Source organism: Ambystoma mexicanum, chromosome 4p (assembly GCF_040938575.1).
Source record: "Ambystoma mexicanum isolate Mex_15411 chromosome 4p, UKY_AmexF1_1, whole genome shotgun sequence".
Classification (NCBI taxonomy): Eukaryota; Metazoa; Chordata; class Amphibia; order Caudata; family Ambystomatidae; genus Ambystoma; species Ambystoma mexicanum.
In genome coordinates, this window is record NC_090927.1 from 82,312,699 (window position 1) to 82,337,407 (window position 24,709).

The 24,709-nt window shown below is 49.0% G+C and overlaps 1 protein-coding gene across 2 annotated transcripts in view; it reads left to right on the forward strand.

Annotated features, from left to right (window-relative positions):
• LOC138453018 (multiple epidermal growth factor-like domains protein 10) overlaps nt 1-24,709 on the forward strand; it is a 318,657-nt gene that overhangs the window by 51,665 nt on the left and 242,283 nt on the right. For both annotated transcript variants that reach the window (XM_069605429.1, XM_069605430.1), the window contains exons 3-4: nt 426-581; nt 16,271-16,426. In XM_069605429.1, the coding sequence (XP_069461530.1) occupies nt 426-581; nt 16,271-16,426 (312 nt within the window). The remainder of the gene's footprint in view (nt 1-425; nt 582-16,270; nt 16,427-24,709) is intronic.

Consider the following 24,709-nt stretch of genomic DNA (forward strand, 5'->3'; position numbering starts at 1 on the left):
AATCTACATCCATCACTTCTGATCGCATGGACAGCCAAAATGTGGCACGTTTTCCGGAATAACACATGCAGAAATGAGTTATCCCACGCATCTGGCAAATTCTTGAGGGCCAGCTTGTTCAGCTAGTCATAGTATTATCCAGAAATCAGAGGAAAGCACCTCACAGTGTGTAGAATGGTAGGGAGAATGTGCCAGGCCGCCCCTCGCTGCACGTGCTGAATAGAGGCTTGGAATATTACCACTAGTCATAGTATTATCCAGAAATCAGAGGAAAGCACCTCGTATCGTGTAGAATGCGTAGGGAGAATGTGCCAGGCCACCCCTCGCTGCACGTGCTGAATAGACGCTTGGAATATTACCACTAGTCAGAGTATTATCGCAAGAGTGGGCAGTCAATGACAAATCTTTGTCACTTCTTTTCCCAGTGAAACTGAAACCAGGAATGTGCCCAGAAGACCCCCGTGGATGCCACATGATTGAAGACGACGAGTGCTATGGCGACAACCACTGCCCCGGGGATCAGAAGTGCTGCGTCTTCCACTGCGGCTTAAAGTGCAAGAACACGACGACAGCAGCCGCAGGTACCGCCGATGGAACACTTAACTCTTGATTTTATTTCAGGATGAGACAGGTCTTGCCACAAGTGGGGAGTGTCTCATATATAAAACATTTCCTCATTAAATAACACGACAGGTGGTGAGCTGCATTTTCAAACTATCCCTTCTCACTAGTCATAGTTGAATGCTTGAACTCTGAATCTATCGAAAATTGTCAGGTTCGTCCAAGTCGAACTTCTCAATTGTTAATTGAGTTTCGGTTAAGCACTCGCTTTAGAAACTGGAATGTGGGGTTCAGGGCAGTTTCTATTCCATTTGGTGCCCAGGGCGAAACACTAGGAATGTGCCCCCCCTCAACACCACCGCGCGCGCCACTCTGACAGCACCACGCGCACCACTCGCACCACACCCCATGCGCCACTCCCAAACTTCACCATAAAGGGACTCCTACCCAAAGTCAAACAGTCCGTCACACAAGCAATGAATTGCCATTTGCAACGGTGGCCACTTTTTCATTGGTGCCCGAGACAATTGTATGCCCCAGTCCCACTTAGGCTGCAGATAATGAGGACTGGGCACACCAAGAGACAATGAGTATGGCACGGGATGCAGTATATACAACCAACAAAGAACACAAGATGCTGAAGGAGGTTTGGAGGCAACCTAAGCCAAAAGGACAATGACAAGGAGACACCTGAACCCAATAGACAATCACTTTAAAATTCTTTGAATGGGAATCAAGTGTATGCTTTGATACAGTAAAGTCTGACTGTTGACTTGTTATAAGAACACATGGACCCGGATTATTTATTTATTCATGCAATGTTTGTCGGGTACCTGTATATTCATTTATTTATGCAATGTTTGTCAGATACAGGTATCCGACAAACATTGCATAAATAAATAAATTATCTGTGTCCATGTCCCCGACAAACATTGCATAAATAAATAAATAAACCGGGTCCTGGCTTAAAGAATATTTACCCAGCAACACTGGTCTTTTATCAGCATAATGAAGTAACTCATCACCAGTGCCATGAAAGTGGTTTAAAGGGGAAGTGATATATAGTTTGGGAAAGAAGCAGCATGAATTAAATAGCGCCGCTTTAAACTATTATTTTGGCCATTTTCTGCACTTGCAGGGACACAGCATGGGCCCTAACGGGTCTCCGTTTGTATTGTATCGGGGCCAAGGGTGCGTCCCTGCAAGGCATGCCCAAACCCCCTACAGCCCACTGCACTTCCCCTCCCATCAGAATGCAAGCACGAAACCATTCAGGGACTTATGCCCCACCATTACCAGATTCCTGCCGGCATTGTGATGGGAGGGGTTGGCCTTAGCTGCAGGGGGACCTGAAGTGCTTTCATTGTTGTGCTTATGCCCCCACCCGAGGTCAGAGGGAGCATTACATTCGGAAGGGGCAGCGTCAGCACCTGACCCGCAGAACTTTCACCACAGCAAATCGGCGCCCCACAAACTGGGGAATTTCCTCTCCAGAGGCTCCAGGGACTGGGGCAATTGCGCCCCCCTGGTCTATTGCTCCCCGGGCAGCTGCCCTCCTCGCCCGGGCGAAGAAACGGGCCTGGTGGCGTTCTATAAAGCTCACACTTTTGAGGTTTGGTGTCAGTCTGTAAAATTGTATTCAGAGAGGCAGGGGGCAGGGGATTTTACCACGTGCAGGCACAGGGAATGGACTGCAATTACATTAGGAGGGTAGGATCTTTGTATGTAGAGAGAAGGTTGAATTGGAATCCCTGTCAACATAGATGCCCAGTGAATAATTTCATGCCTCCCCTCTGGGGCACCTCGCACCTAGCAGACACACATAAATTGTGTGCATGCAAAGTGCTGTGGGACCCAGGTGTGGAATGTTTTACTGGGTATCTATCATAGATGCCCATTAAAATATGCCATCACTGCCCCCGCTAACTTACAATGAGGGCCAGTGTATGCAGTAAGGATTGTATGTATGGTTTCGTCTCATGAGAGGGCGGAGTTTGCCAAATTAGCAACTTTTCTCAGTGAAACTGAAACCAGGACAGTGCCCAGCAGACACCATCAGTGCCAGAGCAACAGCGACTGCTCCGGGGATCTGAAGTGCTGCTACTTCCGCTGCGGCTTTAAGTGCAAGAACGCGACCGCAGTTACCTGTAATGTCTGATGCAACACTTAACTCATATGCTTTCTTCCAAGCGGAGACAACATTGCACAAAAATAACATGACGTATGCTGAACTCAGGGGCGAATTGGCAAGGGGGCAAAGGGGCAACTGCCCCCCAGGCTGGCTGGGCTGTTGCCCCATGGGCCAGAGCTTCAAAATGTAAATAATATAATTGCAAAGATGAAATCCTTCAGAATCTAGCCTGCTATGATGGAAGCGAGAGCTGCACAGCTTGCTCAGACTCTGTGTAAATGGGGCCAGGCATTCTTCTTGATTTCAGCAATACTCTAGATAGGCCCGGGAGGCCCCCACAATGAGTCTAGACTGCAGTGGCATGTTCATACCGCCCAGTGGCAATGTATGCATAACCAATCATGTGATCCTGCATAGCAATGTTGGCACCACTGCTCCCCGTACACGATTGGGAAAATGGCCATTCTGTTGTTATTGCGGAAAATGGCAGAGTTACCTTTAATTCGTGCTGGACTTGGATATAGCTTTTTTGGAGAGATCGATGTTGCGAGCAACACTGAAGCGGGGTCGGCACCGGCTCAGTACCCTCATCCGGGCCAAATGGGAAAACGCCCTCATTGCTAATGGAGACTTTCGCCTGACATCGACAAGGCGGTCTCTTGAGATATAACAGAGACACTGACAAAGGAATTCACGGGAACAACAGAAGGGGATACAATTGGCTCTATTGACCAAGACTATTGATGTGAGGTCCTAAGCCTGGGGAACGGTGCCAAAACTTTTGCACAAAACGGCGATAGATTTCGGCCAACTGTTGCTTGCCAACTACATTCTTGTGAGGCTGGAACATGAAAGGCACAAGAATAAAAATAGCTGACTACTCGCTAAACTAATCCAACACACACCATTTCGAGTTATTTACAAAACTGTATTTTTTATATCTGCATGTCCTGATGAGGTGCACTGGTTGGAATTCCTTCAACTAACTAGTTGCCCGAAACTCGAGTCGACACAACCACAGTCCCTACTCCATCCAGGAGTTGGATCTTACTTGGGTTTTATATAGAAACTACGTGGCAATTGAATATATTTAAAAGAGATCTGACAATATATGCCATTTTCAGAATATATGTTGATGCACTTTATTAGATGAAAAATATTGTCAAGCATCTAAAGGTCTGTGGAATAGACCAGGTGTTCTTATTTTAGAACAGACAATAGATATTGCGTTCGTTTGCACAAGTATGAATGATATTGGTTTGAATGGGGATGAAAGGGTATGAGATTAATATTATGAGATACGAGATCACTGGTTGTTGTGGTGTTTTGTTACAATTAGATTTTAATGATTGCAAACTAACGATTTTCTCTTTTGTACACATTTTTATGATGATGATGGTTATATTATAAAAATAAGAAAACACATTAAATAAATAAACAATGTCTTTGTCTACATTTTCATTTTCCACGAAGTTTCTTTAGTGGAAGGGATTGTTCATTGTTGTGTGACACACATTATAAATGCTAAGAGGGTTGGTACTTGTCATTGACACTTGTACGCTTTGTTTTGCCCCATACACGATTGGCCTGTTACAATCTACAGCAACCTTCACGACTCCTACTTGCCAAGGAAGTAAGGGTCCATATCTTATTAGAGTTTGTCCTCAGTTCAATGCTGCCCGAATGCTTCTCCTATGTTCTGGTGAATTTCTTTATCACCGTGGTGTTCATTTAAAAAGAGTTTAATAGCACCCTGAATAGCACCCAGGGATGTTACTTATACGGTGGTTATAGAAACGGCTGCTGGGCTGTTTGTGGTACTTAGTTTTGGACGCAGTTAAAAAACACACATAGAAATATATACTATTCAGGTATTAATTATTAGAAGACTACAAACTAAGGGGTTCATTCAGAGTTGTGCAGATTTTTTAATACCACTCAACAAAGTTAAGCAGCTCCGCCAGTGGTATTTCAGAAATATCACCTCTGATGGCGGGAATATAAAAGATGTTCTTTTCAGCCATTTTCAGCATCAATGTGAAGGGGAAATGGACTATGTCCAGCAGTGGCTCACATCACTACTGTTGATTTTCTTTAGGCACAAAAGGGTAAACACTGCCCCATTATGCATTATATGGGTACGGTGGTGAGAGGAGGTGGTCAGAGATGCCCACCTGTTTACCGTCTCAACATGGCCCTTTGTAGAAACGTGTTTCACTCTGCTGAAGGGAAGCACCTGTGTTTCCATTCTGTAGAGTAAAAAAAAAGATTACAAAAAATTGGGGCCTCTTGATTGTCTTGAGGACAAAATAGGTGTTTATATGCAAAAGTTCCACCTAAAATACCACCACCAGCATTCCCATGAAATGCCACTGATGGTATTTGATCAAACTCTGGATGGTAAAATCAATAGTACTTGCCAAATACTGGCAATTTTACTGTTGCCACCCAACTTTGAATGACCCCCTAAGTCTGTGATCGTTTTTCATTGGGCCTCATTCCAAGTCTACCGATGTGGCAAAAAGTGGCGCTGTTACCACCACTTTTCCCGCACTGCCAAATTATAATTTGTGTCAGATTTATCGGCGGCGGAATTACTGTGTGGTAAATTTTCCAATTTTCAAAGGAAAGTTGCGGCTTTACCTCCAGCAAAACACTGGAGATAAATCCCCCACTTTATACCTCAAAAAGGCGTCGGATTTACCATGTGGTATTTCCCCAGGCTGTAAATCTGCCAAAAATCCCCATGGAGTCCTATGGACTCCAAACATGGGGAATTACCACCACTTGTAATCTAATGGTAACTCCAGGGGCCCAACTGGTGGTAACGGTAACTACGTTTGGCAGTATTACAGCTGATTTGCTGCCAGAATACCACCAAACTCGTAATAAGAGCCATTGTTTTGTCCACAACACGCTTCTCTTCCATAACCAACAAAAGACACACTTGAAAATCAACACCAGTTTTCCGAAATATAGATACAAAGCCACATGAGCATAGATGCATCCCTCCACCTATACTTTACACTGTCACAAATACACTCAAACACATTACTGCAGTTACAGAAACTGAAACGCACACACACTCCACCTTATTTGAAGAACCACATGAATATAATAAACTCCTCTGGCTCCCTCGCCATTGCCAGGCCCAAGGTGTATTCCCTATGCAGTTCCCACTGCTTCCGTGAGTTGAAAGATGCAGCCGGCCTCCCAAGAAAGTGCCACTTGGGAGCACTAAAAAGATGCGCCCTCTTGCCGTCCTTTGCTCTGCATTGTCCAAGTGTAGACCCATGGTGTGCAGTCATAATATCGAAAAAAAGTCGAAAGTCATAATCTCGAGAAAAAAAACACTGAAAAAAAGTCGAATAATTAATTTTTTTATTTACATTTATTTTTTGGCTCTAGCATGCAAAAAAAAGGTAAAAGCAAAAAAAGAAAAAAAAGGGGATTTGGGGGGGAACCCCCAATTCGAATAAAAAAACATCATAAAAGAAATGTGACTTTTTTTTCGACGTTTTTCTTTCAAGATTTTGGCTTTCGACTTTTTGGTTTTCGATGTTATGACTATAAACCTAGACCCATTGCCTCAATTACCAGCAACACCCTGACCACGGCCTCTTGTCGTGTCTGGCAGAGGCTGAATGGCAAATCAAGGGGGTCTACTGTCTAACTTTAAGCCTGGGCAACGGACGGTGGCTAAAGGCAAGGAATGGACTTGGTGTGAAGGTCAATTAAAGGGCGTAAATGGCCAGGAATTGGTGACTGAGCAATGTGGGCAAGTGAAGGAGGTGTGTGCAAGGTACAAGAAGGGGAATTAGTTAATAGTTAAAGGATGGAGCAAAAGAGAATTGGAAGTTCTTTGTAAAAAACGGTGGCATTGAGAATATGATGCAAGGGAAGCACACTGGAGGATGATGGGTAAAGAAAATAGGGGAAAAAGATGGAGGTACACATCTGGAACAGTAGGTTGACTGTTGCTGGGATATATGGCTAACCTGCATGCCATTGACCCGATTGTGGCACTGGCTTGACCATATTTCTTTTTTCTGACTAAGTGATGCATGCTTGCTTTATGAGCATATGTTACAATTACTACTTCTCTAATATTTGTTCAGGTTGCTTTATCATGTGACTCGGTGCTTTGCAAGTACACGCAATTGTACAGACTAAGATTATAATTATAGTAATTTTTCATTATAATTATAATCATAGTTTGTTTCTCAGGTGCATTTGCCTCAGGATACAGATAATTAATAGGCTTCCTCCTTTTAGATAGATTGGTGCTTTGAAAACAAGATTTATTGAACAGTATACTAACTTAACCCTTGAAAAACAACATTTCTGAAAGCATTTTTTTGTTTCTAATATTGAAGATGGAAAAGGAGATGAAGTCTCCCCTGCTTTCTGAATTCAAAGCCATGGAACCAAGAAGGCAGTGCTCAAATCCCCACATCACACACTTCATACATTATGTGATATTGAGCAAATTGCTTGTCATTGCTGTGCCTTATTTTCCTTATCTATCTGCAGAGAAAGCCTTACTCATCCGAATTGTTCTCTATAGTGTTCCTCTATAAATGATTATAATGTTAACAATGTATGTTAAGCATACTGGTGAGGAGGCACAATGACAAGTGAGGGTCTCGTGATGTGGGAGATGGGTGCACAGGGTGCAGGTATGGATTTTTAGTTGTGGGCTGGGGAGGTAGTATGTGTAGTAGGTATGTGCATTTTGCTATGCCAGCTATGGGAGCAAATTATCACCCACAGGTTCAGCAATGACTCTGCTCTACCAATGCATATTCTAGCTTTGCCGCATCTTTACAGTGTTCTCAAGGATGGGGTCTGGCATGGATTCACATGCTCATGAATATTCCCTGTCGTCAGGCTGGGAATCCTCAGTAAAGAAAAATTCATTATCAGTTTCGTTTCTGATCTGTCTTTCTTAGTAGTAACCAATCACTAGTCTCTGGGTCATACTGTCCCCAGCCAATGACTGCCCTCTCCCTAAGCCCCGCCCCGGCAGCCATCCTCAGATTTTTACCGCACATTCAAGTGTTGGGAGTCCTCGTGCTATAGCTCTCAAGCTTTTACTGCGTTATTGCGCTTTTTCAAAGAGATTTATCTCATTTTTCGGTTTAATCGAGCCTCAAGCTCCACCATTTCTACTTCTGATCAACGGGGACCTGTTTCAGATTTATCTATGCCCCTCAAGGGTGAAGTTTTCGTCGAGTTACACTTCTTGGAGGATTCCAGAAGTTTCTGAGCCTATCTTGCGGACGAGAAGACTATGGCCCAGGAGAAGGGAAGCTCGACTCACGGCAAACTGTTCAGGATCTGCCCTGGATGAAACCTACAAAATGTGTTCAAGGAGGACGAGCATTCGAAATGCCTTTACTGCCTCCACGAGGACAAAGCTCACATGGAGAAGCTCTGTGCGTTTTGCATGAACATGTCGAATCGGACTATGAGGGATTTTCGGACCCGTCTCTCCAACTTGCTGGAAGGCAAGAGCCCAGCAGGTTAGAAGAAGAAGTCCGAGCGGTCTTCTAAGTCCTGTGAGGGCACACCGGCGATGGGGGCCCAACAGAAGGCAAAGCACCGCAAGTCCGTGGGCACCGGGAGCGCCAAACGGTCGGGCTCCTCAGCTGCCAGGCAGGACGCACCTTCACCGACGCCATCAACCTCGAGCCAATGCTCTGGCTCAGGGAAGAGAAAATCTGAGAACCCGGCTAAGCTTCTGGAGAGGCCCCGGTCGATCTCGAAGGAACCAGCGCCGAAGGGGAGCGAGGTGGTGACCCTCCCCCTAAGATGAAGGCCTCAAGCACGCCCAAGGTGGTGAAGGCATTGATTCACCCGGCTAAGGCCTCTATCGAGGGGGTCGCTGCGGCTCTGGTGAAGCCTGTGGAGGCTATCCCAGTGGAGGCGACCTCCGGGCCCAGAGTTTCCCTGCCTCCGCGGAGGGAATCCTCTTTTAAGCCCATCGAGAAGACCCCCGTGAAGACCCCGGTGGAAAAAGTGGGGGCGGTGGCCGTTACGAACACGGACACAACCTCCGAGGAGGAACTGACCGAGACTTTGGAAGAGGCCCGGTCCCACGGGAGGAATCCCGACGAGGGGGACGACTTGAACGAGGGTAGCAACGACAACGAGGTTCCCGTGGATGAGGAGCAACCGTCGTGCCCGTTACGCCCATCGCAGCCCGAGCCGCAGGACAGCTCGGCGGCCATTTTGACGGCAATTCAAGTCTTATGCACGGAGATAAGGACGAGACTGCCCCTACCCCCGACGGACGACCCAGCTGAACCGGGTCCATCAGGAAGCCCTCCAAACAGGAGAATTCATCCAGTGTCCCTTCAGCCCTCACGGCCTTCTCAGCCTTTGTCGCCTTCCCCGGTCCCGAGGGACGACACGGGAACAGACACGGCCACGATGGGGATGGATGACGACGGCGGTGATGACGTGACTGACCTTCCATCTCCGATTCTTCGGGTGTCCCCGCCCAACAAGATTGGCTCTTTCCACGCCATGATTGCCAGGGCGTCCGAGCTTTTTTAGCTCTGCCCCGAAGAGAAGAAGGCTTCCTCTACCAACGGCGCAAGGCCAAGAGGAAGACGGTCCTTGCGGTGCCGTTGCTGGATGACATCTGGGACGAGGGACTTGCCCTCCTCAAGAACCCGTCCACGACACCTGCCAAGAGGGACCGGTACCAGAAGAGCCTTTGGGCACAGCCGACCCCGGATTCAGTCATCTCAGCAGCGGCCAAGAAGAAAGCGGGGGGGGGGGGGCATCGGCTTCATCTTCAACTTCTCCACCGGACGGCGAGGGAAAGAAGCTGGACGCCATCGGACAATGAGTCATCTTGCCGGCGGCGACGACGATTAAGGCGGCCAACGCCCTAGAGATTATGGCCCACTACAACAGCGAATTGTGGTACAAGATTGCCCCCCTGTTGGACTTCCTCTGGACCACAAGAGAGCAGAGGCCCTGGCGATCCTACAGGAGGGTGAGGTGGCATCGGACCATGCCATAACTGTGGCCACGGACATTGCTGACACCGGTTTCCACCAGTTGGGCAACGGCTTTTGCCTTTCGACGGCAGGGGTTGCTCAAGGCGACGGATTTCCGCAGGATGTGCAAACCAAGGTTTTGTACATGCCCTTCGACGGCAACAATCTGGAAAGACAGTGGATGAGTCGCTGCAGACCATCAAGAGCGACACAGAGACGGCTTGGGCCTTGGGAGTTCTGCAGCAACGGCGGCCGCCCTTTCAGAACTCCGGAGGCAAGCAAGGTGCCTCCAAAGGATTCGGCGGCAGCTCTTCGACCTCCCGTCAGGCAGCCCGTTCCTCGTGGCAAGAAGCCTACAGGGGATGAGGAAAGTCAGGTGGATCTCGCCGTCGTCGCCAGGCAGGCCAAGGAGGCAAGTCTGCTTCCAAGCAAGAATGAACCGGCCGTTGCGTCGGACCCCACCGAAGCACCCCGGTGGGAGAAGTTCGTCAGCGTGTGGGAGTCCATCTGCACCGACTGTTGGGTGCTGGATGCCCTGGCCCATGGGCACACTCTGTAATTCCTAAAGAAGTGCCCCCGAATTCCTCCAGTGGCCAGGAAGCAAAACCACGTCCCTCAACTGCTGTTAGAGGTAAGGGCGATGCTCAAGAAAGGAGCCATCAAGCTCGTCCCAAAGAGGCTCCAGGGCTCCGGAGTATACTCAAGATACTTCCTCATCAGGAAGAAGACAGGAGGTTGGCGTCCCATCCTGGACTTGCCTCAGCTAAACAAATACATCAAGGCACAGAAGTTCCGGATGGTCACCCTCCAGCATGTGCTGGGCCAGCTGGAGGAAGGCGACTTCCTATCGTCGTTGGATTTGAAGGATGCATACTTTCACATCCCCATCCTAAAAGGACACTGAAAGTTTCTCAGGTTCGTAGTCCAAGGGCGGCACTACCAGTTCAAGGCCCTTCCGTTCGGATTGAAGTCGGCACCCCGGGTTTTCACCAAGTGCCTAGCACCAGTGGCGGTGCAGCTGCGCCTGCAGGGGATCCACGTCTACCCCTACCTGGACAACTGGCTAATCCGAGCAGGGACAAGGGAACTCGCCGTCGAACACACAGCAAAGACCGTCCGGCTGCTCACGGACCTGGGATTCTCCATCGACTTCCCCAAATCCCACCTGGTTCCGTCGCAGGTCGCGCTGTTTCTGGGAGCCAAGCTCGATACAGTGGCGCATTTGGCCTCGCCATCGGAGGAAAGAACGCAGACCATCCTGGGCAAGGTACAGCGTCTGCTGGCTACGGACGTGGCCAGAGTGAGGTCCATCAAGTCCCTGCTCGGGATGATGTCCTCTTGCATCTATCTGGTGCGCCTGTGCAGGCTTCGGATGCACCATCTGCAGGTTTTCCTCATCGCCCATTGGATGCAAGCGACGGGCAGCTTCGAGGACAAGATCTCGCTCAACGAAGTATTCCGCCAAGCAATTCAATGGTGGGGCACCCGCGTGCATCTCGCTGCGGGCACAGACTTTCAGACCCCAGCATACCAGATGACGGTGACGACGGATGCCTCCCTGGAGGGGTGGGGAGCGCACACTGGAGAACTTCACGCGAGAGGACTGTGGCTCCCGGAGGAGATGCCACCCCACATCAACATACTGGAGCTCCGAGCGGTGTTCTGGGCCCTCAAGTCATTCCTCCCGTCCCTCAAGGGCAAGGTGGTGAGGATCTTCACCGACAACACCACCACAATGTTCTACATCCGAAAGCAGGGAGGAACCAGATCCACAGCCCTGTCCAAGGAAGCCCAGGATCTGTGCCACTGGGCCGTTGTAGAGGTGATGTTTCTGGTACCTTTTCATCTAGCAGGGATAAAAAACACCATCGCCAACTGACTCAGCAGGGAGCTGCGCTCGTGCCACGAGTGGGAACTACACCAGGATCAAGTGGATCAACTCTTCCGGCGATGGGGCAAACCCCAAATCGACCTGTTTGCGACGGCGATGAACTCCAAGTGCCAGAGGTTCGTCCGCAGGTTCCCCCAGCCGAGGAGCATGGGCGATGCTTTCTCGTTCCCCTGGGACGGCCTGTTCCTGTATGCGTTCCCTCTGTTGCCGTTGCTGCTCAGGCTCATCAACCAACCCTGTGCAGGATGATCCTCGTCGCGCAGAGGTGGCCGAGACATTTATGGTTACCGGACCTTCTGGACTTGTCAGCGTTGCCACCAGTCAAACTGTCGACGGACGCAGATCTTCTCTCCAGAGAAGGAGGCACCATTCTTCACCACAACCCAGAGTCGCTGAACTTGCAGGCCTGGCTTCTGCAGCACTAGAGTTTGGAGGGTACGATATCCCGGCCGACTGCAGAGAGGTTCTTGCAAAGGCCTGTGCGTCCTCAACTCTCAAGTGCTACGGACACAAGTGGAAGAGGTTCTCTGTCTGGTGCCGTGCACAGAAGATTAACCCTCTACGGATTACAGCCCTTCAAGTGCTGCCATACTTACTGTCGCTGGCCAAAGCTGGACTAGCTCATGATTCCATCAAGATATATCCGGCAGCGATTTCCGGATACACCAGAACTGCAGGACAGTCGTCCCTGTGGTCTCATCGCATAGTGAAAGAGTTTATGAAAGGACTGTTTCGATCGTTCCCACCGGTGAAGACTCCAGCCCCGGCATGGGAGCTCAACGTGGTGCTGAGCGGGCTCATGGGCCCACCATTTGAGCCCTTGCATTCGGCTCAGTTGAAGTTCCTGTCGTGGAAGACAGCGCTCCTTGTGGCCATCACCTCTGCACGACGCGTGGGAGAGATTCAGGCCCTATCCTGCAAGCCTCCATACTTGACTTTACACGAGACAAGGGTAGTGCTGAGGATGCACCCCTCCTTCATGCCCAAGTTGCAGTCGGACTTCCATCTCAACGAGCCCTTGGTGTTACCAGTCTTTTTCCCGTTGTCTTAGTCGCCGGCCGAGAGGACTTTGCACTCGCTGGAGGTAGCTAGAGGGCTGAAGTTCTACGTGGACCGAACAAAGAGTTTTCGGAAGACATCAAAGCTGTTTGTGAAATTTGGACCTGTGAACCAAGGGAAGGCTCTCTCGAAGGCTTCCATTTCTAGATGGCGCTCCGGCTGCATCATGCACTGTCATTGGTTGGCAAACCGACCGTTGCCCGGCCGTCCGAGAGCGCATTCGACCAGAGCGATCGCTGCTACCACAGCGTTCTTGTCTGGTGTGCCCCTGCTGGACATCTGCAGGGCTGCTACGCGGAGGTCGAGGCACACCTTCACGAGATTCTACTGCGTCGGCCGGGATTCCAGTGAGGAGTCCAGAGTCGGCCAGGCAGTGCTGCGCAACCTGTTCGCTTAAGGTGAGCCTGGTGAGGAGGTAAAAGATGCTTGATGTTGAGTTTTATGTAATGCTTAATGTTGAGCCTTGCCACCTCCCGTGGTTGTGCATGTGTGTACTGCTATGTATTCTATATTCATGAGCATGTGAATCCATGCCAGACCCCATGCTGGAGAAGGAACAAGTTACTTACCTGTAACTGTTGTTCTCCAGGAAGGGTCTGGCATGGATTCACATGCAAACCCTCCCTCCTTCCCCTCTGCGGCTCTTTACTTGGTCATACTGCCACTTTACGTGCTACCAAATCTGAAGATGGCTGCTGGGGCGTGGCTTAGGGAGAGGGCAGTCATTGGCTGGGGACAGTATGACCCAGAGACCAGTGATTGGTTACTACTAAGAAAGACAGATCAGAAACGAAACTGATACTGAATTTTACTTTACTGAGGATTCCCAGCCTGACAACGGGAATATTCATGAGCATGTGAATCCATGCCAGACCCATGCTGGAGAACAACAGTTACAGGTAAGTAACTTGTGCCTTCTAAAACTAAAGATGGGCATGGGCTGGGAGGATATTGTAGCCTGCTGTCAAATTAAAAACTGCAACACATTGAAAACTGGGCTCAAATCCCATCTTTCCCATTTCACCAATTATGTTATCCCTTTGAAATAACTTTACTATGTTTGGTAAGTGGGAGAATTTCCAGGGGTTCGATTTCTAAGAAGCCAAGAACACAACAGAAAAATTATGTTTCATGAAAGGAAAGTAATGTCAACAATGTCTACTATGTATACTTGAGAATGTGTGGGAGGGTGAGAGGTTGGTATTGCGTTGACTTGTTCTGGAAGTTGGGGGTGCTGCACCGTGGGCTTGGGGCATTGCACTATGAACCAGAAAAGTAATCTTGCCTCCTCCGGTCCAATGTCGCCAGTCATCCCCTGGCTGAACTCCATATATAAGCTCTCCCTGGTCACTACTCCTAGATGTACTCATTTGCATGAATTCTGAATTACTCAAATATTGGTGGCTTTGTTCATAACGGGCTGGCTCTCTTTGCTTAGCTCCTCTCCAATGGGTGGCAGGTCGTGGCCCTTACCCCTTCATGGATAAGCCACAGAACTCAACAGTGAATCAAACACCAGTGAACATATTGCAATAGAAAAGCCGGCTAATCCTAGATTCTCTACAGCCAGGCAGAGGCAGAGATTTGACCGATACACACGGACGCACAAACGTCATTTAGTAATAGCCACAACCCTTTTTTTCCTGCTTTAATTAATTTAGTTATAAACGTCTTCCAAAAGTATGAACACAGTATAGAATTACAACAGCACTCTGTACAGAAAAACCTATAAAAAATAATGAAATCAACACAGTTTGAATTAACAAAACAAACAAGTGCCTGGATGAAAAAGCAGGACAGCAGGGCCTACCCAGATGCAAAACTGCAAAGTCGTTTTTTGAGAGACTTTCTAAATATCCAAAGTTATCCAAGTTAATTCTGGGTCTTCCTCGTCTGATACCTGTGAGACCTCACTCTGGTAGCAATCCCCAACTTATTTCTGGGTCTTCCTCGTCTGAGACCTGTGAGACCTCACTCTGGTAGCAATCCCCAACTTATTTCTGGGTCTTCCTCATCTGATACCTGTGAGACCTCACTCTGGTAGCAATCCCCAACTTATTTCTGGGTCTTCCTCATCTGATACCTGTGAGACCTCACTCTGGTAGCAATCCCCAAGTTATTCCTGGGTCTTCCTCATCTGATACCTGCGAGACCTCACTCTTGTAGCAATCCCCAACTTATTTCTGGGTCTTCCTCATCTGATACCTGTGAGACCTCACTCTGGTAGCAATCCCCAACTTATTTCTGGGTCTTCCTCATCTGATACCTGTGAGACCTCACTCTGGTAGCAATCCCCAAGTTATTCCTGGGTCTTCCTCATCTGATACCTGCGAGACCTCACTCTTGTAGCAATCCCCAAGTTATTTCTGGGTCTTCCTCATCTGATACCTGTGAGACCTCACTCTGGTAGCAATCCCCAAGTTATTCCTGGGTCTTCCTCATCTGATACCTGCGAGACCTCACTCTTGTAGCAATCCCCAAGTTATTTCTGGGTCTTCCTCATCTGATACCTGTGAGACCTCACTCTTGTAGCAATCCCCAAGTTATTTCTGGGTCTTCCTCATCCGACACCCTTGATTCCTCACACCATGAATCTGGGCCTATGCTGCACTGTAGGTCACAGAGTTAGCTTTCACCTTCGCCCGCCACCAGTTTCCAGGATAGAGATGAATCACTGTTCCTGCAAGCATTAAGTAGGGTGTCCAATCTGCCCCTATGGACGGCTTCCTTTTTCATTTTGATCGTGTCTGGTAGGATGCACAAAGCTCCCGGAGGCAAGTTTTATCGACTGGCGGACCCTCGTTTAAGCATGAGCCAGTTCTCCCCTTGGCTGTCCTGCAACCGGCATCAAACCATCCGTGATGCTTCAATAATCGATGTTTGACTGTCCTTGATGGCTTTGTAGAAAAGGGATGTTACATAGCTCTCAACCATTTGTGACACAAAGGCGGGTGAAAACACCCGTTTTTGTTTTTGACGGGTGAGTCAGCTCTTTACAAGGCGGGTGACACTCGCCAAAAACGTGTGAGTTTAGAGCTATAGATGCAGGCTTGGAGCCATGGCATCATTCTCCCTCAGTGTTGTGGTCCCATTTGTCGCAGTATCACAAACTACTTTTATATTCTGAATTATTGCTTCATAAATGTCTGGCTTACGATTCTCTTCTTCGATCTTAGCCCATTTCATGGTTCGTCTAACATGGCCCTCAACTGCTATTTGCCTGCCTCGTATAATCCATTTCCATCCTCAGAATTGGGGAACAAATAATGTAGGCTGATTTTCATAAATACTGCAAGCAGACTTTGTAGAAATCTACATCCATCACTTCTGATCGCATGGACAGCCAAAATGTGGCACGTTTTCTGGAATAACACATGCAGAAATGAGTTATCCCACGCATATGGCAAATTCTTGAGGGCCAGCTTGTTCAGCTAGTCATAGTATTATCCAGAAATCAGAGGAAAGCACCTCACAGTGTGTAGAATGCGTAGGGAGAATGTGCCAGGCCACCCCTCGCTGCACGTGCTGAATAGAGGCTTGGAATATTCCCACTAGTCAGAGTATTATCGCAAGAGTGGGCAGTCATTGACAAATGTTTGTCACTTCTTTTCCCAGTGAAACCGAAACCAGGAATGTGCCCAGAAGACCCCCGTGGATGCCACCTGCTTGAAAAGGACGAGTGCTATGGAGACAACCACTGCCCCGGGGATCAGAAGTGCTGCGTCTTCCACTGCGGCTTAAAGTGCAAGAACGTGATGAAAGCAGCAGCAGGTACCCCCGATGGAACACTTAACTCTTGATTTTATTTCAGGATGAGACAGGTCTTGCCACAAGTGGGGAGTGTCTCATATTTAAAACATTTCCTCATTAAATAACACGACACGTGGTGAGCTGCATTTTCAAACTATCCCTTCTGACTAGTCATAGTTGAATGCTTGAACTCTGAATCAATCGAAAATTGTCTGGTTCGTCCAAGTCGAACTTCTCAATTTTTAATTGTGTTTCGGTTAAGCAATCGCTTTAGAAACTGGAATGTGGGGTTCAGGGCAGTTTGTAGTCCATTTGGTGCCCAGGGTGAAACAGTAGCAATGTACCCCCCCAACAACCCACCTCACACGCCACTCCCACCGCACCACGCGCGCCACTCGCACCACACCCCATGCGCCACTCCCAAACTTCACCATAAAGAGACTCCTACCCAAAGTCAAACAGTCCGTCACACAAGCAATGAATTGCCATTTGCAACGATGGCCAGTTTTTCATTGGTGCCCAAGACAATTGTATGCTCCAGTCCCACTTAGGCTGCAGATAATGAGGACTGGGCACACCAAGAGACAATGAGTATGGCACGGGATGCAGTATATACAACCAACAAAGAACACAAGATGCTGAAGGAGGTTTGGAGGCAACCTAAGCCAAAAGGGCAATGACAAGGAGACACCTGAACCCAATAGACAATCACTTTAAAATTATTTTAATGGGAATCAAGTGTATGCTTTGATACAGTAAAGTCTGACTGTTGACTTGTTATAAGAACACATGGACCCGGATTATTTATTTATTCATGCAATGTTTGTTGGGTACCTGTATATTTATTTATTTATGCAATGTTTGTCGGATACAGGTATCCGACAAACATTGCATAAATAAATAAATTATCTGTGTCCATGTCCCCGACAAACATTGCATAAATAAATAAATAAACCGGGTCGTGGCTTAAAGAATATTTACCCAGCAACACTGGCCTATTATCAGCATAATGAAGTAACTCATCACCAGTGCCATGAAAGTGGTTTAAAGGGGAATTGATATATAGTTTGGGAAAGAAGCAGCATGAATTAAATAGCGCCGCTTTAAACTATTATTTTGGCCATTTTCTGCACTTGCAGGGACACAGCATGGGCCCTAACGGGTCTCCGTTTGTATTGTGTCGGGGCCAAGGGTGCGTCCCTGCAAGGCATGCCCAAACCCCCTACAGCCCACTGCACTTCCCCTCCCATCAGAATGCAAGCACGAAACCGTTCAGGGACTTATGCCCCACCATTACCAGATTCCTGCCGGCATTGTGATGGGAGGGGTTGGTCTTAGCTGCAGGGGGACCTGAAGTGCTTTCATTGTTGTGCTTATGCCCCCACCCGAGGTCAGAGGGAGCATTACATTCGGAAGGGGCAGCGTCAGCACCTGACCCGCAGAACTTTCACCACAGCAAATCGACGCCCCACAAACTGGGGAATTTCCTCCCCTCCAGAGGCTCCAGCGACCGGGGCAATTGCGCCCCCCTGGTCTATTGCTCCCTGGGCAGCTGCCCTCCTCGCCCGGGCGTAGAAACGGGCCTGGTGGCGTTCTATAAAGCTCACACTTTTGAGGTTTGGTGTCAGTCTGTAAAATTGTATTCAGAGAGGCAGGGGGCAGGGGATTTTACCACGTGCAGGCACAGGGAATGGACGGCAATTACATTAGGAGGGTAGGATCTTTGTATGTAGAGAGAAGGTTGAATTGGAATCCCTGTCAACATAGATGCCCAGTGAATAATTTCATGCCTCCCCTCTGGGGCACCTCGCACCTAGCAGACACACATTGGGCCTCATCACGACCCTGGCGGTAAGTTACCGCCAGGGCCGTGACTTTACCGCCATGGCGCAAACTACGTTTACGCAATGGCGGTAAGGGGATTTACCGCCCCATTCCGACCTTGGCGGGGCGGTAAATCCCCAATCCCCATTTACCCTTCCCCATTCCCATTTTTGCCCCATAGGGCATAATGGGAGTGGGGAAGGCGTTAATTACGCCACCGTAAATTACGGTGGCGTAATTAACACCAAGTTCCCTTACCGCCATGGTTTTTTACACCCGCTAAAAGCAGGTGTAAAAACCGCCATGGCGGAAAGGGAACTCGTAATTGGCGGAAAGGGGTTGGCGCAGCTAACGCTGCCGCAAACCCCTTTCCGCCAGGGTCGTAATGAGGCCCATTATCAATTGTGTGCATGCAAAGTGCTGTGGGACCCAGGTGTGGAATGTTTTACTCGATATCTATCATAGATGCCCATTAAAATATGCCATCACTGCCTCCACTAACTTACAATGAGGGCCAGTGTATGCAGTAAGGATTGTATGTATGGTTTTGTCTCATGAGAGGGCGGAGTTTGCCAAATTAGCATCTTTTCTCAGTGAAACTGAAACCAGGACAGTGCCCAGCAGACACCATCAGCTGCTTCAGGCCTGAAGCTGACGAGTGCCAGAGCAACAGCAACTGCTTCGGGGATCTGAAGTGCTGCTACTTCTGCTGCGGCTTTAAGTGCAAGTCAATCCTTACCGCTATGTTACAAATAGTGTGCATAGTGTTCATAAGAAAAGAAAGAAGTGTTCACAAAATCATAAGTCAGGATGGTATGGCCGGTGTCTTCCTTCCCCATGTTTTTAGCACAGGACAAGGTGGCACTCTAGAGCACAGTACACTCCTAAGCTTCTCTAGCACAAGCTTACAGTTCCTTTCTCTATATCAGGGCCTTCTGTAGCCAAGTCTCTTCTCTTGCAAAGTCTCTTGCTTCAAAGAGCCTGATATGCAAAAACAACAAAACAAAGGTCCCTTCTGCTGATCTTCATGTCGGGTGATTACCCTTCACCTTTGGATATCGCTCATCCGGGTTCTGATCCTTCTGTCAGTGTCAACCTACCAGAGCACTTGCCAATTTAAACAGAGGCCTCCGAAAGGCGATTTTGTCTTGCTGGGTCAATGTGTTAGCCTATGGCAAGATCACAGTTCACTCGGTGTTCCCCTCCGCTGGGTGCAAAAGCCTTTTCCACAATTCCCTCAGTCGGGTTCACACTTTCCCAATGTTCAAAACTTTAGCAACGTGTCAAGGACTTTCGATTGTACAAGGGTTTGGCTTGACCCTTGTATTACCACCTTGACACCTCATGCCGGCCTTTCCTATGGCCTCTTGGTACTTGTAGTTTCAATACTCTTTTAGCTCAACACATTCTATTTGTTCAGGAGAGGGATTGCAGCCAGAGACCTTCGAATGAACGCTCACGTGGCGCCGGACCACTCTATCTCTGGTACCCAGTTTGTTCATGAAAAGTGTTTGTATCTTAATCTTCCTAATGTTGCCACAGCAATCTTGAGCGTAACACAGTCCGGCCCACTATCAGGTTCTTCTGAATCACTAGCTCTGCTGAACTCGTGGCTTTTCTTTTGCTGCTGGAGTCAAGGACGCTACCACAATGTCTCCATGCCCTGGCTTTCAGTGCAGGTGGGTTCCATGTACCGTCGACATCCGTCACACCATTCACCAGCTGCGATTCCCGTTCTTATGTTTCTTTTATTGGAGGCTTTGCAGTTCTGTGTTCGGAAGGGCAAGGGCAACTCCATCCTTGATGTCCTTTCAGATCTTGCTGCCTTTCTCCTCCGTTTGAACTGCCGTCCTGGAATAGCTGCTTCCTTGTGCGTTCAGCCTTACTCAGAGTGTGCTCTCGTGCTTTGCCTTTTATCCCTATGGGGAAGGGAAAGGGCAGTCAGGTGTGTGTAGTTGTCTGCAATTGCCTGAGCTTACTTGACCCTTTTATTGGGACATGTCAGTTAAACGGCTCTGGTATTAGCCCATTGTCATTCACAGTGTGAGAAAGTGTTCATGTTGGAAAAGGGGGGGTAGAGTTTCTAAATATCCCACTGGGCAGGATGGGGAAAAGGTGTCATAAGGAAGGGAATACCGTGTCTCACCCTTCCGTGCCCCATTTCCACTCCCCGAAGGCTCCCCATCCAGTTGATCCTCCCGCATTGGTCCACCCCCAGGAACTGGATCCAATAGCGATGGTCGTGTCCTGGCCACCTGGATGACAGATCCCTGGGTACTAGTGGCTGAGACACATTCAGGTTTCTCACAGTGTCCTCTGAGTTCTGTATCTCCCTATGTTCCCTGTTCCCTGGTGGATGTTTAGGGGTGGGATCGTGCTTCCCTCTTTGGATATCCTGGCCCTCGTTCACTGTTGGAAGATTTCAGGCAGACTCTACCATCAGCCAGGGTCCAAGATTGAGTTATTCTTTGTTACATTTGGTAAAGTCTTCAGAAGGTTATGATATGATATTTTATTTATATCGCGCCCATACACAGGTGTTTCAGAGCGCGACCAGGCAAAGGGAGGGGGAGCAGGGGAGAAAACAAAAACAAACGATCTTACTAGGCCCAGTGACATTGAGAACGTGCTAGTGCATGGGAAAAGGAAAGGGGGAAAGTGCAAAAGAAAACGGAGGGGGGCAAAGAAGTGCAGGCACAGGATAAATAATACGTTAGTGGATAAATAAGTGAATAAATAAGGTGATAAGAGCAGTGATTAGTGCAGCCAGTGAAGGGTGCAGTACAGGGCAAGTCAGATAGGGTAGTATCTGATAAGTGCAGGAGAGGAGTGGGGGGACCTGTGAGGGTACAGATAACAGGCCCCTGTGCAGGGGTGGCCGGGAGGCAGTGCCGGAGGATATCCGGGAAGGCAAGTAACTGAGCCAAGGGGGCCCCGTTGGCAGGTGAGGCAGTGCTGAGAAGAGAAGGCAGATCAGCAGGGGAGGAGAGTGGCAAAGGCAGATGCGAAGAGGAAGGTCTTAAGGAGCTTCCGGAATCGTAGATGGTTTTCCTCCAGTTTCAGGGCGGCAGGGAGGCCATTCCAAAGGGAGGCTCCAGCCGAGGACAGAGATCTGCCCCCTGCACATTTCTTAGAAAAGCGGCGGACCCTGAGGGAGTTTGAAGTAGAGGAGCGAAGCGCTCGAGAAGGGAGGTATTTACGTAGGGGTAGTTGAACGTATTTTGGACCCAAGCCCCAGAAAGCCTTGTGGACAATGCAAAGGGTTTTAAATGTAATCCTTGCATCCATTGGGAGCCAATGGAGGAATTTCAGTGCTGGAGAGTACGATCCCGGGGCTTGAGGCCAAGGACAAGTCTTGCAGTTCTGTTCTGGATTAGCTGTAGAGGGCGGAGGGTGGAGGCAGGTAGCTTTAGAAAGAGGCTGTTACAGTAGTCCAGCTTAGAGAGAATCAGAGCTTGGAAGACAGTGAGCTTCTGTGGGAAGGAGAGGAAGGGAAAGGTACCTCTGAGCAGGTGTAGTAAGAAGTCAGATTATTTTGAGACTTCAGAGATGTGTGAGGAGAAGGAAAGTGTGCAATCAAAGATGACCCTGAGGGCGGCAGGCCAGCGAGTAAGGGGGAAGGAGGGAGAGGGTGTGCCAATGAGGTGGATCTCAGTTTTATTAGCATTTAAACAGAGATTGTTGGCGGCACACAAATTTTGAGTGGAGATTAGACAGTCAGAGATGAGGGAGGGAGAGGAGGTGGCAGAGGGAAGCCTGAAAATGAGTTGTGTGTCATCAGCATAGCACTGGAAGTTGGAGCAGAAAATGGAAGTATTGATTGAAAAGCCAGGGCGAGAGATTAGACCCCTGAGGAACACCACCGGTAGAGAGGGAGATAGAGAAGAGGAAGGACCCAAGTTGTACCTGGGAAGGTCGATCAGAGAGAAAGGAGGTAAGCCAAACCAGAGCCTGATCAGTGATGCCAAGGTTGTCACAGAGACGATTGAGCAGGATGGTGTGGTTGACCGTATCAAAGGCGTAGGAGAGATCAAGTAGGGTAAGGACAGAGGGAATGCTAGCGTCAAGGTTGGAGAGCAGATCTTCATGGATGTTCAGGAGAGCATTTTCCGTACTTCTGGAAGCTCTGAAGCCAGATTGGTGGTCGTGTAGTGAGCCGACAGAGTCAGAATGAAGGTTGAGATGAGAGATTGCAAGCTTTTCCAGGAGCTTACCCAGAGAGGGGGTGATGAAAATGGGGCGATAGTTAGCTGGACAGGAGGGATCAGCTGAAGGTTTCTTGAGTAGAGGATGCACAATGGGGTGTTTCAGGGGGGAGGGGAAAGAACCAGAGGCAAAGGAGAGGTTGCAGAAGTCTGCTAAGGGCAGGTGCAAGGGTGTCAATGTGGTCCTTAATGGTTTTGGAGGAACAGGGATGAACCTGTTTTGATGAGGCTTTCATAGATCGCACTTGTCTGGCAACCTCATCAGGGGAGAAAAGAGGAAAGGTGGAGAAAGAGGGAGGAGGGGAATATGAGGGAGGATCAGCAGGGAGAGGAGGGCAGGGGAGGGGAGAAGTAGAGGAGGAGAGTGTGGACAGGATGTCCTTAGTTTTACAGATAAAGTGTGAGGCAAGGTCATTACAAAGGGCCTGAGAGGCGAGAGGAGAGGTGGATACTGCGGCATGGTTGGCCAGCTCCTTGCAGATTTTAAAGAGTTCGGCCAAGTTGTTAGATGCTGCAGAAACAAAGGCTTGAATATGTGCTTGCGTCTTGGTTCGTACAGAGAGGCGATATTGCCTTTGGAGCAGGCGACAGGCCAGTTTGTCAGGGGATGAGCAAGAGGCCCTCAATTTCCTCTCAGCCACCCTACACTTACGTTTAAGTGAAGATAGGTCGGAGTCAAACCAAGTGTTGCACTTAGCTTTGGGCTTAAGGCGGATCCTCATGAAAGGGGCAAGAGCATCAAGGGTAGCAGTAATAGAGGAGTAGAGCAGGGAAAGGGCTGAGTCAGGGTGAGAGTCAGCCTGATGTGGAGGGCGGGGTGAGAAGGAGGCAGCAAAAGGCTCGACTGACACACGCTTCATGGGTCGGATGTCCGAGAAGGTGGGTGGCAGTCTTGGGGCAGGCTTGGCTGGAGGGGAGGAGATGGGAAGAAAGAGGATAGAAGGGAGTGATCTCTCCAGGAGTGAGGAGTGATGAGGGGGGTAGAAAGGGGGAGGCCTGATGAGATCAAGACATCAAGTGTATGGCCAGCAGATTTAATAGGGCCGGAGGGAAGGATAGAGAGGGAGAGTGAATCGCAGAGGTCGTGAAAAGTGTAGATGGAGAAAAGGGAGAATCAAGATGGATGTTGAGGTCCCCAAGGAGGACGAGTTGAGAGGTAGAGGCCAAGAGGGCTGAGGAGAGGTCAGCCCACTTAGAGAGGAAAGAGGTGACTTGGCCAGGGGGCCGGTAGAGCGTAGCAATAGTAAGGGAGTGGCTGGGAGAGAGAGAGAGCCTACAGACGAGGCATTCGAAAGAGGAATAGGTCTGAGTGGGGATGATACAAGTAGCAATCCACTCAGGGAAGATCAGAGCAACACCCCCTCCAGGCCGGTTGGATCTGGGTGCTGAGAGTATCTTGTAACCGTCAGAGAGGAGAGTGTCAAAACTTGTGACAGAGAACGATTTGCTAAAAGAGGGGCCCAGCCCTCTTTTAAAGCCACGTGGGCAACAATGATTGGTGTAGGCTAGGCCTACCTTAGTAACCCCATCCTAAGGTCCCTCCCAACAATCTTCTGCATGCCTGAGGTAAGAACCAGAGTGATTTGCAACAGGAAAGGTAATGGGGTGAAAAATGGGAACAAGGTGTGCCGCAGAACTAAACTGGCTGAACCCTTCACTCAACAGAAAGAGCTATGGGCTCACTTCCTTGTGCTACTAAGTCCCACCCATCTTCTTGTCTGTTGTGCTCAAAGAGTCACTTTGGTTAATGCTCCTCCCTGTGCAGTCCCTGTTAAAGCAGAAGGTCTCCCATGAAGCTGTGGTGAGACCAGACTCTCTGGCTCCTGCAAACCACATTCTCGCACGTTATGAATGGGGTCCCCCTACCGGGGTGGCATACCTTAAACAACAGACCCAGACATGACAGTTCACTGCCATCAATACTGAGAGACGGGAGCTGACTTCAGGTTCACACACTTACATATGAACAGTTGTTAGTTTTCCTGCATCCTTTCTTATCCTCTGCAGCCAGGCCCCGTGTGGGCCTGTTTGAAGCACCCTCTATTGGTATGATAATCGCTGCAGGGCCTAACAAAGAAGCAGGGTGGTTCCATGGAGCCTTTGTCAGTTAATCATGCTGACCATTGCAGGCGGAAGGTTGGTCCATCCCTTTGCTTGGAACGACATTGTGCACCCCTCGTGTGTCACATTCAAACTAAATATGACAAGTCAGATAGTACCTGTAGGCATTGTCCATCCCGGAGTGCGCAGGTCTATGCTTTTTTCGTGGTGTGAG